Genomic DNA, 13,493 nt, shown 5'->3' on the forward strand with positions numbered 1-13,493 from the left:
AAAGATGAACACGTACCACGCTGCACCTTGGTCCTCACCTTCTCCTTCCAACAGCCGTTACACAGGTGTAGACTAACAGTGAAATACTTACGAGTGGGTCCATTTCCAACAATGCAGAGTTACAGATAAGATACAAAATTAAATAAAAACTATGCAGTATGAAACAGCGAGAATGTGAATGAATATACCGGCATGAATGTACTTAAGAGAAATAGTGGGAGAATGAGTGTCTTAATGTGTGTGCTAATAAAATAGACAGGGATAGTTTGTGTAACAGAGCGAGAGAGAGAGAGACCAACCCCCTGAATACAGCAAGCCATGTGTCTGCTGTATGCCCACTCGATTTACAGAGCAGCTTTTATCAGATCAAGGCAGAGAGAGAGTGGAGAGGAGGAGAAAGAAGAGAGAAAGAGAGAGAGAGAACACAGAGCAAGATATTGTAGTTTAAGAGAGGGGGACAGAGAGCAGACAGTTTAAAGAAAAGGACAGACTTCCAGCGCAGCAGCCAGCAGCAGCAGAGGCAGCATACTGATCCTCCACACAGTAACCTAGCTGTCCAGCCTGCCCCCCAGCCTGACCTCTCTCCACCCCAGCAAACAGCTGTCCAGCGACAGGAGAAAGAGAGGGGGGGGGGGCTCGACACACCAGGGAGCAGAAGGAGAGGATCCCACTCGTCCCATCCCACTGCAGCCTGCACTAAAAACGTCTTGAGCTGTGGCTTGGAAAGCAGACAGACAGATAGACAGACAGGCACAGGTGCTGCAGACGGCAGTCATAGGGTAGGAGGAGACTACAGTTCCAGAGAGGAATAGCTAGCTCGAGCTTCAGCCAGCACCAGTGAGTCCGGGAACCACACGCTACACACACCTCTTCAGCAGTCAGCACTAGGAATGAAGACCTTCAGGAGGAAAGTGGACACCTCCTTCTGACACGAACCAGGAGCTCATCACAGGGATTACAAAAGGTGAGGGAAAAGTGGGTTTTAGACTTTTTAGTTTGTAATGTGTCGGATATCTCTGGCATTGTATCATGTACAGTGATTTGGAACATTCTGGTAAAACCTTCAATGGGACTAAGTATTCAAAGGGAGAATGTTGCTGTTAACTTGGTTCACCTTCACTGTTGGACGTCTTGCCTCAGTTTAGCAGTTAAGAGCGTTGGGCCAGTATCTGAAAGATTGCTGGTTTGAATCCCTGAGACCACTAGGTCGGAAAAATCTGTCGATGTGCCATTGAGTAAGGCACTTAACCCTAATTGCTTCTGTAAGTCTGTCCGGATAAGAGCATCTGCTAAATGACTCAAATGGAAATGAATATGTATCATTGAGTTTGTAGTTGATGGGTTAGTGGTCAGGTTCTACTAAATGTTTGAACTGTGATTGGTGGTCAGTTACGGATATGAAGAGTGCAGGGGTAAGTTATGTCCACAAAATGTTATTGCACTACACAACAAGGGGTGAGCAGTTAGGGGCAACCTGACACCATCTCTTTTGTTCCTGGAGGGGACATTTTTAAGCCAGGCAACACATTTCTGACATGTTCTACTGATATGTAGAGCTTTGCTTTGCGTTAATCTCACGAGTGAACAGATTTGGAGAGGTTTCCGCTGTGGTTTTGAAAGGGATTTCAGAATATCTAGCCCCAACAAGACTGCACTCATCGCATTGCCAGTGAGTGGTTGTGTTGACATTCCCTTCATGTCTTTTCTGCTTTGATATGGTTTCCTGCCAGGCCCTGCCAAGTACAACTGAGCAGAGAGCAGAACCCATGCTAGCGGGTGGCACGGGGTAATCGCTGAGGGCTGGTGTGGAGAGGCACAGAGGAGGGGAGAATCAGACAGAACAAACACTATTCTGCATTCTACTACACTCCCACCACAGCCACACCAGGCTCGAAGAGGAACAACTGCCTATAATTGACGTTTCTATATGTAACAAAGCAGTTCAAACCAATTCTCTCTGAGTGTCTTCTAAGGGATACCATTACCATCTGCTGTTGGTCATCTGCCCTGGTTCTTTTTGTAATCGCGGCCCAAAAGAGATGGTTGTTTGTCTATTCATGGTCATGTCAGAATTTAAGGGGTTAAAGGATAGAATTTAATAAACAGTCCATCATACATACTGTACATCAAAATGTACAACTCATTTTTTCAAAACTCCATGTTCAGTGAAGTAGAAGAAGAAGAAGCAACATCCCTGTAACCCTGAAATCAGTAATGCTATTATTAGACAAACATTTGCTTGAAGGATGGAAGGTGATGGTTTCATTTTTTTAAAGAAGGGCAGTGGCGTAAATAGGTCAAAATGTGAGGCGAAGTGTGAGCAGCCTCAATGCTTAACCGTAGGCCTCTCTAGCTCCGCCACCCATGTGATGCATTTCTGTGTACAGTGAGACCAAACTGCACAGTGTCATGATAGGCACTTGTCTAGACCAGGCCTGGGCAACTCCAGTCCTCAGCAGTCTGATTGGTGTCACACTTTTGCCCCAGCTATCACACCTGACTACAATAATCAACTAATCATGATCTTCAGTTAAAAAATGCAATTTGTTTAAATCAGGTGTGTTTGCTAGGGATGGGGGGGAAAGTGTGACACCAATCAGGCCGACGAAGATTGGAATTGCCGAGGTCTGGTCTAGACTACAGCACGTTTACACAAGCTCTAATAATAAGATGACCCAGATAGTCACATGACTTCATTGGCGGTCTACATCTCCGAAACAGACTGTCGTGAGGAGACGAGAGACAGGACCCCACTGCCCTCACCCCCCCAAAGTCATCTGCCCATTACCCAGAACCCTCTGCGCTTCCCTAGTCTACTGCAACCTTCTCTGCTTACAATAGCTAACACCGCTAAACTGGGCCTTACATTGCATTCCCCATCATGTCTGTAATGAACCCAAACCAGTTCTAATAGGCTGGAGCTGCTCCAGCTCCCCATCCTGCCTACACAGATACAGACAGCTGACCCAATGACACCAAAGCTTTATTTGCCACTCTCGATGATTTGGACCGGTGCTCAGCGACCACTTGTGAGGAAGTCGCCAGCAGACCCCCCCCCTTCCCCAGAGTTGTAAATGAAAACCCATGACCGCATTCTGCAGTGGCGTCGCGGGGCGCCCGAGGCTGGCAACGTGCACGTGCCGCACTCATTGCTCCCTTTTGGGCCCTGTTCCAAAAGTAGAGTGTGAATCTGGCTCTTGGGGGTTAGGAGTTAGACCAGTATGCACCTGCTCAACTTCTAACACCCCGCCAGAGACAAAGATGTATTCCTGGGCCAAGCGGTTGCTCATTGGCCCTGTAGTCTGATTTCCTCTTTACCTACCGCTGGACCTCAGCCTACTGTGGCTAATCACGGGAAAACTGGGAGTGAAGCAAGAGAATGTGTTCTCACTTGCTTGATTGAAAAGCTTGATTGACAAAATGGAATCGCAGAAGTTTGACACATTCAGGAGAGCATTGCAGATTTATTTCCCACCCGCGGAGTTGTCATCTCCTTCAGTTTGTTTGTACCAGCCTTGTTGTAAAATTAGGACAATTTCACAACCAGTGAAAATTTAGTTTAAATATTTATAGCAGATATTTTTTGCTTTTATACAGCTTGAGTCCTCGATTGGTTATCCTCTCTGGAAAAACAGAGTTAACTGACTGAGCTGAATGCCACTTCCTTTTTAATTTACTAGTGACCTCTGGCATTCCAATAATGACTGCCAAATGCAGCCAAACTCCACTCCACCGCGAGGATGACCAGTTTGAAGGTCCTCCGCTTTCCCTATACCAGCTGACACCTTCATTTAGATGAATATCGGATGTCTCTCTATGCTATACTGTCAATAGTCTAACTCTGTAGAAATATACTGCCAAGACATATTCCCCCTTGGCCAGCAATGAGAAATGTGGCTTTGCGGAGGATTTCTACAGAGGTATACAACTGATTCCAAAACAACATGATCATCCATCATAAAACATCAGCAATGCATTTCCCATGACACTTGAGAAAAGCAGATCTGTATTCCATCTGCACAGACCCAGCAGGTGGTCTAGCTTTGGGCAGTCCAATGATCAATAAGTATTGGCAGACTGTAGTTGCCTCAGCCAGTGACCTTCTTCTGCAGTGTGGGACTCTAATTTAAGGCAGATAACGTGGCTGGTAGCTGCAATCACAGCGCAGAGCACAGACATTGGACCGAACCCATGAGAGGAAGGGTTTAGGATTTGGAGGTTTGCCTGTGCTTTTCTCTGACTTCCTATTGGAACCCAATTCCCAGCTGCAGTGAGCTTTCAAGGTCCAATGGGAAAAGAGCAGTATGGAGAGATGGAGGGAAAATGAGGGAGGGAAAGGTAGTCAGATGCTATGCGAGGCAGGGGATCTTTGTTTTTTCTTTTCTGTTCCTTCAAAGAAACACTGCAGGAGTGTTTTTCTGACAGTCTGCTATTCATCTTTCTCTGTCTGTCTTTCTTTCTCACTCGCTCCCAGTCAGACGCACAGTAAACAAACACACTCTCCATCTCGCGAATGGAGCTTTTTCAAATCTGCTTGCTCTCTCCTGAGCCTAGTCAAGCAAACACTGGCACTCGCTCCAACACTCACTTGCACACGGCTCTTAAGAGAGCAGTGCTGCCGTACAGACCCACTCACAGATATTCTGCATCCTTCCACCCTGCTTGTCATGTCTAAATATAGAGCCACAGTGGCAAGTTTATTTGTGTTGCAATGCCCCCCCCAGTGAGAACATTCTCTGAACCACTTCACATAGCCTACCATACTGTATGTTCAGTTTTTGGGCCCTTTTGTGTTGTTTGAGTAAGTAATGCATGGCCATTGTTGTATTAACGGGAAGTAAAACTACATTTAGTACAAAACACATTGATGTTATCACTTAGATGAGCAATGGTGGGATCCTCATTTATTTAGTCTCGTGCACCAAGTGGCTGCTGTTGAAAGAGACTGTTGTATCTGTTGTCGTCAATGTTATACTGGCATCTGGTCTACAATCCAGATTCAAACACCATGCCAGGTGTCCACGGCTGTCCCCACTAAACATCTACAATGGATAAATGTAGCCAGCTTACTTGGTGAGCCTCTGATAAGGATTGTGCCTTTCTGTTGGATGCAGTGTGTCCCATTGGGGTCTGCTGCACACAGCGGGAATGTGGATGCTTTCTCAGTCAAACATTTCTTGGGTGGACTTGGCCGCCCAGGCACTTGTGTGCAGCGGTGCACTCTGTCAGTGAGGGTCACTGCCGACAGACCTCTCACAAGTAAATATGTCTATAAATGGGCAAGCACTCTCTCACTCTATCTACTCTCTACTCTGTATTGCTCCCTCTTCTCCCTACCCCCTTCATCTTAGCCGCTTCCCCTCCTCCTCCTCCTCCTCCTCCGTGTATTTTTCACTTTCTTTGTGAATGCTAGATTCTGTCAAGTGCCACAAAGTTTTCCCCTTGATCAATTCCTCCTCAACATGTGTTACTGTAAGTACAGCAAAATCATGTGCGAACATTGAAGGAAGTAGTACACAGCTTTGTACGAGATCTTCAGTATCTTGGCAATTTCTCACATGGAACAGCCTTCTTTTCTCAGAACAAGAATAGACTGATGAGTGTCAGAAGAAAGTTATTTATTTATGGCCATTTTGAGCCTGTAATCGAACCCACAAATGATGATGCTCCAGATGCTCAACTAGTCTAAAGAAGGCCAGTTTTTTTGCTTCTTTAATCAGAACAACAGTTTTCAGCTATGGTAACATAATTGCAAAGGGTTTTCTAATGATCAATTAACCTTTTAAAATGTTAAACTTGGATTAGCTAGCACAACGTGCCATTGGAGCACAGAAGTGATGGTTGCTGATATAATGGGCCTCTGTATGCAGCCATTTCCACCTACAGTAGTCATTTACAACATTAACAATGTCTACACTGTATTTCTGATCAATTTGACGTTATTTTAATGGACAAAAAATGTGCTCTTCTTTCAAAAACAACAACATTTCTAAGTGACACCAAACTTTTGAACGGTAGTGTATATATACAGTGGGGAGAACAAATATTTGATACACTGACGATTTGGCAGGTTTTCCTACTTAGAAAGCATGTAGAGGTCTGTAATTTTTTATCATAGGTACATTTCAACTGTGAGAGACGGAATCTAAAACAAAAATCCAGAAAATCACATTGTTTGATTTTTAAGTAATTCATTTGCATTTTATTGCAGGACACAAGTATTTGATCACCTCCCAACCAGTAAGAATTCCAGCTCTCACAGACATGTTAGTTTTTCTTTAAGAAGCCCTCCTGTTCTCTACTCATTACCTGTATTAACCTCACCTGTTTGAACTTGTTACCTGTATAAAAGACACCTGTCTACACACTCAATCAAACAGACTCCAACCTTTCCACAATGGCCAAGACCAGAGAGCTGTGTAAGGACATCAGGGATAAAATTGTAGACCTGCACAAGGCTGGGATGGGCTACAGGACAATAGGCAAGCAGCTTGGTGAGAAGGCAACAACTGTTGGCGCAGTTATTAGAAACTGGAAGAAGTTCAAGATGACGGTCAATCACCCTCGGTCTGGGGCTTGATGCAAGATCTCACTTCGTGGACCATCAATGATCATGAGGAAGGTGAGGGATCAGCCCAGAACTACACGGCAGGACCTGGTCAATGACCTGAAGAGAGCTGGGACCACTGTCTCAAAGAGAACCATTAGTAACACACTACGCCGTCATGGATTAAAATCCTGCAGCGCACGCAAGGTCCCCCTGCTCAAGCCAGCGCATGTCCAGGCCCGTCAGAAGTGTTCCAATGACCATCTGGATGATCCAGAGGAGGAATGGGAGAAGGTAATGTGGTCTGATGAGACAGAAATAGAGCTTTTTGGTCTAAACTCCACTCGCCGTGTTTGGAGGAAGAAGAAGGATTAGTACAACCCCAAGAACATCATCCCAACCGTGAAGCATGGAGGTGGAAACATCATTATTTGGGGATGCTTTTCTGCAAAGGGGACAGGACGACTGCACCGTATTAAGGGGAAGATGGATGGGGCCATGTATCGCGAGATCTTGGCCAACAACCTCCTTCCCTCAGTAAGAGCATTGAAGATAGGTCGTGGCTGGGTTTTCCAGCATGACAATGACCCGAAACACACAGCCAGGGCAACTAAGGAGTGGCTCTGTAACAAGCATCACAGGGTCCTGGAGTGGCCTAGCCAGTCTCCAGACCTGAACACAATAGAACATCTTTGGAGGGAGCAGAAAGACCGTATTGCCCAGCGACAGCCCTGAAACCTGAATGATCTGGAGAGGGTCTGTATACAGGAGTTGGCCAAAATCCCTGCTGCAGTGTGTGTAAACCTGGTCAAGAACTACAGGAAACGTATGATCTCTGTAATTGCAATCAGGTTTCTGTACCAAATATTAAGTTCTGCTTTTCTGATGTATCAAATACTTATGTCATGCAATAAAATGCAAATTAATTACTTAAAAATCATACAATGTGATTTTCTGGATTTTTGTTTTCGATTCCGTCTCTCACAGTTGAAGTGTACCTATGATAAAAATGACAGACCTCTACATGCTTTGTAAGTAGGAAAACCTGCAAAATCGGCAGTGTATCAAATACTTGTTCTCCCCACTGTGTGTATATATATATATATATATATATATATATATATATATATATATATATATATGTTGTTGATTTAATGTTAATTTCACGTTTTTTAACTCAACCAAATATAAATCAAAACTAGACGTTGAACTGACTTACGTCTGTGCCCAGTGGGTTAATATTACAATTGAAGCAAAACATCCAGCGTATCAAAGTAAAAACAAAACACTTCTATCTCTCCTCCGACAATTTGCTCTCCTAACTCCTACTTTCCCTCTTTCTGAGCATCACTTCTTCCCCCCCCCCCCCCCCCCCCCCCCCCCCCCTCTATCTTGGTGCGTGTCTGGGCAGCAGCTCTCTCCTCCATCGCCTGCCCTGCCCTGATCCTACTAAAGCCCCTTCACATCACTTTAACCAATCTGCAGTCCAGCTGTTCCATATTAGCACATGCAGAAGAGTAGAAGGAGGGAGCCTTGGGGGGCCTTGTGAGGATCTGAGTAGAGGGGCCTGAGCCCGGGCTTCAGTTCAGCAGGTCTAACACTCGAATCAGACGCAGGGGGGTTGAGGGGAACTGGGGATGAGGATGTTCCGTGCATGTCCACAATTTATTTTGGGTCTTGTGATGGTAACTTTATATTGTAATCAGAATAGGGATTGACATGAAGTGTAGATCATTATTGACAGATCAGTAAGGATTCTAGGAAGAAGTTGGAGAAATGTATAAATGTGTCAACAATGCGACTCAGTTTGTTATGTGAATATTGAATTTTAAAGTAAAATGTAACATTGACTCAAGCATCTTGGCATAAAACATACCCCATATTTTAATAATATACTGTGTTTTGGGGGGAAAAAAACTGTATAAAATATCTGATCTCCTTTTTGTTTTCTTTCTATCTTCAGGAAAGTGGCCTGTTGACCACTCTGCAACGTCATAGGCAACACTGGTGAGAACTTGGACTCCTGCTCAACTTGGATTTCCTGATTAATGACACAAAGATCGAACCTATCTTCGGAGTAGGCAAAGACAACACAGTCGTTTCATTGAGAATGTAATTCCACCATCTCCGCAGGGAGACCTTGTGTTCAGTGTGAAGTTCTTCACCAGTCCTAACGTTCTAGGAGTTTTCTCCTCCCTTTGTCCTTTATCTCTGAGCTCTATTCAACAGTGACCACCATGCCTGCCAAAGCACCCATCTACCTGAAGTCCAACAACAGCAAGAAAGGCAAGAAGTGTCGTCTGAGGGACATCCTGTCCCCAGACATGATCAGTCCACCGCTGGGGGACTTTCGCCACACCATTCACATCGGAAAGGGCGGCGAGAGGGACGCCTTCGGGGACATGTCCTTCCTCCAGGGGAAGTTTGAGCTCCTGCCTGGGAAAGGTGAGGTGTTCCGTCCGCAATACGGCGTCCACAATGAGTTCCTGCGGGCCAACAGTGCATCTGATGCCCAGTTCACCGAGACGCCCTCTCCGGTTCTGAAGAACGCCATCTCGCTTCCTTCTATCGGGGGGTGCCAGGCCCTCACCTTGCCCCTCCTCTCCACCAATATGTTCTCTATGCCCGTTAAGGAACCACTGGATAGCATGGTAGGGCGGGTTCCTACCCCTCCCCTAGGGGGCCCAGATGGGACTGATAAACTGGGGATCCTGGAGATGGAAACCCTGTTGTGTTCCATTGAGGTCTTAAGCAGCAACCACACCAAACCTCCTACAGAGGTCACAACCAAACCAGACGTCCTGCTGGATCTGATAGAGAAACCAGAGAAGCCAAAGACAAAGAAAGTCTTCAAAAGCAATTATGAAAATGATAATATTGAGAGCGGTTATGAAAAGCCTACACCAACCTACTACATTAACGGCAACATCAATGGCACCTGCAATGGTAACGAAGGCTTCAATGGCAACGGCAACTGCAATGGCTTGGGAAGCTTTAACAATGACATTACCCTCTGCTATGAGAAAGCGCTCTCTGACTGCAATGGAGACTGGGTGGACAGGGACAGCGGGGTGGACGAGGGGCGCATTTGCGACATTGACTTTGAATTCTGCAATGACAAGAGGGTGTCACAGGATTCCATCTCCTACATCACTGGTTCCCTTTTGTCACTTGAACTCGATTTGGGCCCATCCATTCTTGATGATGTACTCAACATTATGGGTGACCCCAAGGTAATGAGCAGACCTTGAACAATGCTCAGGCTAGTGAGTTGAAAGGGAAATATAGAACTTAAGAGAGAACTATGAGAAAAGACTCAAACCTGTCAAAATATTGTCCATGGCATGTGGATATTATTGTGATGGAAATTCACTTCGGTATGCAGCGCTGCTTTGTGTCGTTATTTTCTGAAATACGTTTCTGTCTTAGCTTCCTTAGGGTTTCAATGCTTTTTCTGTTTGTGCTTTGTGCTACAGGCATGAGAGATGCATGCGCTGTTGAATTACAACTAAACCCCAGCCTATTTTGCAATCTATTTTAGTGTTTTTTTTGTGTTTTTATCCCGGCTTTAGCTGTAGATAAAAAAAGATACGTGTTCTGAAGAAGTTATTGCTTTGATACACAATCTAAAGCTCTGTTTCTCAATATCTAAATATAATGCATCTTGGTGACTTTTAATGTGTTTATCAAAGCACTATTTTGTTTGTCACATGACCATTTTATTAACAAAACTACAAAGATCCTATGCATACTATACAGTACTTGTGTTTTTGTTATATAGCGTTAATAAATAAAAATGTGTCCTTTTTCCCCCCTACGTTTTTTCAAAAGAGTGAAATAATTTGTGATTTAGCAGAGTTGTATCCTTGGTGGTATGAGATCTTTCAGAGGAAAAGACAGAGGTATAAGATGGAGAGTGAAATATAGAGGAACACAAAGTGAAGACGATAGGCCTACACAGTACAGTACACTTCAGTACAGGTAAAAAGCAAGAAGGCGTGAGGGGAGAGATACGAAACTCAAACAGACCGAGACAGTGGAAAAGAGAGAAGAGGGACAGAATGGCTTTCTTTCTCGCCTTCTGGCATTCTTTACATTCTCCTTCACTGCCCTGCGGTGGGAGCACTTGTGGGAGAGCACTCCTTGATCTGCTCAACCAGGCGCCTGCTCCTTTTGTTTGCGTGCGGACGGCACAAGCAGAGGAGGGGTCTTTAAAATTCCCTACATTCCAGCAATGGAGCACATGCATCTAGGAGCGGGCATAAATCAGCTGTTTAGAGTAGAAGGGGCTTTAAACCCACCCATCAATCAGTGTATAGTGGCGTTGGGATTGTAAAAATCTTGCCGCCTACCCACAGGCAAACTATGTTCAGTACAAAGAGATGGATGGCCACTCACCTCTGTCTGGCTACAATAAAGGAGGTGTTGGCATAGCAGTGTTGAGGCAACAATCTGAAAGGGTAAGGCAGCTGTAATTACCAAAGCCTGTACCCTCTTAACCACCGCCCTCTCCCCCTTATATACAATCCTCATCCCCATCCTCCATCTCCTCTTATGGTCTCTGAGTGGCCACATGCAGGCTAAGTGTGCCCCCCCCACCGTGTCCCATTAGATGTCTTAAGAACCAGCTATGGTGCCACTCTTTAACCGGCATAGGACCCCTTCAGAAAACATAGATAAGGCCAGCCACAATAATACCACTGCGGGAACCATTTTCACAAGCTTCATCCCATTCCCATATTATTGTGTTAATTTGACATGTTCATTATTATCAAGTTCATTTGGCATGCAAGTTCTGAGTTCGGTTTGCTTCCATTTTTGTAGAGGAATAACTAGAGGTGATAAACCTCCACCAAATAATTGGGAGACCTCAATATGTCCGTAAACAACAATGTAAAACCTGGTTGGGGGGGGGGGGGGGGCGGCGTCTCGTGCTTGGCTGAACCAGACGTGAGGAGGAACATATTTCCGCCGCCCGTCATGCAAAACGAATGTGGTAGCTAGCAGATGCCCTGACCAGTGGAAATTCCTTGGGATGAATTGTAAAGAGTTTTGCATGTGTCACCTCCGTAGTTTTCGAGCACAACTTCTGAGCACTGACTAGTAATGGAAATCGTGCTGCTGAGGAAGAGGTAATGACTCTGTTCATATCTGTAATGGTACGTCATTGAGTTGATGACAGTCTTCAGAGGACAGTCGTGTAACCATACATGTGTGGCTGTAGTATGTTGTGTAAACACACTGCATGTACACAACATTAGTATCACCTTCCTCGTATTGAGTTGCACACCCTTTTGCCCTCAGAACAGCCTCAATTCATTGGGGCGTGGACTCTATAAGGTGTCAAAAGTGTTCCGTAGGGATGCTGGCCGATGTTGATGCCAATGCTTCCCACAGTTGTGTCAAGTTGGCTGGATGTCCTTTGGGTGGTGGACCATTCTTGACACACACAGGAAACTTTTTGAGCATGGAAAAACCCAGAGCGTTGTGGTTCTTGACACACTCAAACCGGTGCGCCTGGCATCTACTACCATACACTGTTCAAAGGCACTTAAAGCTTTTATCTTGCCCATTCACCCTCTGAATGGCACACATACACAATCCATGTTTCAATTGTCTCAAGGCTTAAAATCCTTCTTTAACCTGTCTCCTCCCCTTCATCTGGGCTCCCGAGTGGCACAGCAGTCTAGGGCACTGCATCTGCATCTCGACTATGAGCCTCAGATAACCTGTACTGCCTGTCTCAATCCCCAAATTGCCTCTCTTAGCTGGTCTACCCAAAAATCATACAATAATCATACAATAAGAATAGAGAATGCAAGGGATTGTACTTCTTTGTATAGAAGATGGAAAATAGCCTTGTTGGGCTGTGTTTTTATGACCAGGGGGGTCCAGGGCCAAGGTCAGTTCCTGTTGACCTGGATCAACCCAGGGTTCAATTCTCTACTGCTACAGCTGCTATTCCTCAACGCCTATGTATGTCAGGCTTCTATCACACACCAAATGGAAACATCTAGCATGTGATACGCCCACAGACATATTACAAAATATAACACCGTCCCTACTTGTTTCTCACTTGCTTCTCTGGCTCCATCTTGAATTCACTGCCTGTTTTCCAGCTCAGACTAAATGCCTTTGAAATTCAATTACTACAAAGGTTTGGCCCAAACTTTGTTATTTGCCATGTTTTCGCAGTCATTAGTGCTGGGAAAAAGGGAGGGTTCTAATTGGTTTAGCCTTATTAGTGACACACCAGAAGGAGAGAGAGGTGACGCGGGCGTCTGCAGATTCTGTACTTCCTTGTGCCCTGTAATCCCCCCCCCCCCCCCCCCCCCCGTTGGTGTGTCGGTCAGTCGCTTGACAAAATCAGCAAATACTTAATTACTCAATTCTATTTTCTATGACTTTGGTGGTGTGGGTTGGCAAAGTGGTAAGAAGCCTGACGTAAAAGGAGGACTTTAACTGGAAAAAAATATGTTTATTCACTTTCCTGTTACATGGAATTCAACTAGACTAAGCATGGAAACACAAACAAATAAAGTAGTTCATAGCCATATTTTCGAACATATTACACACTCCCTACAGGGAGGTATTAGCCATGGGCAGCCAAGATCATGGATCAGTAAGGTACCATAAACAGTCCACCCTAAGTTGAAGTGGCTAAACTATAAATATACTACTGAGCTTGTTTTCGCAAAGAATGTTCTCGTTCATCACGACAGTTGATAAATCGTTCAGGTGTTTCTCAAGAAACTGTCTCTCGCTTCAAATACCCCAACAGAACATTTGAGATCATGGGAGTCCAGCTCTCGCATGTTTCTATTTCCTGGACTAAGGTGAAGCTGTCAGGTTTCAGGATGAATAAGCTTTGGCCCGTGGGCCAGGAGTGCCAAAGAAAGCATAACTCAAACCCAGGCAAATTTTTCCACCCCCGCTCAGACAGAGC

General features: G+C 45.1%; 1 protein-coding gene across 1 annotated transcript; it reads left to right on the forward strand.

The window, feature by feature from the left end:
- The first annotated feature begins 348 nt into the window (after positions 1 to 348).
- Positions 349 to 10,364, forward strand: LOC139381766 (cdc42 effector protein 3-like). The gene is made up of 2 exons (XM_071125516.1): positions 349 to 964; positions 8,511 to 10,364. Exon 2 carries the CDS (start codon positions 8,785 to 8,787, stop codon positions 9,796 to 9,798), a length of 1,014 nt encoding a protein of 337 aa, XP_070981617.1. The 5' UTR covers positions 349 to 964; positions 8,511 to 8,784; the 3' UTR covers positions 9,799 to 10,364.
- The last annotated feature ends 3,129 nt before the right edge of the window (positions 10,365 to 13,493 follow it).

The sequence above is a fragment of the Oncorhynchus clarkii genome, chromosome 23 (genome assembly GCF_045791955.1).
Source record: "Oncorhynchus clarkii lewisi isolate Uvic-CL-2024 chromosome 23, UVic_Ocla_1.0, whole genome shotgun sequence".
NCBI lineage: Eukaryota > Metazoa > Chordata > Actinopteri > Salmoniformes > Salmonidae > Oncorhynchus > Oncorhynchus clarkii.

What these genes read in the sequence shown, in the direction of transcription:
- LOC139381766 (XM_071125516.1), top strand. Translation starts at nt 8,785, where the DNA reads ATGCCTGCCAAAGCACCCATCTACCTGAAGTCCAACAACAGCAAGAAA.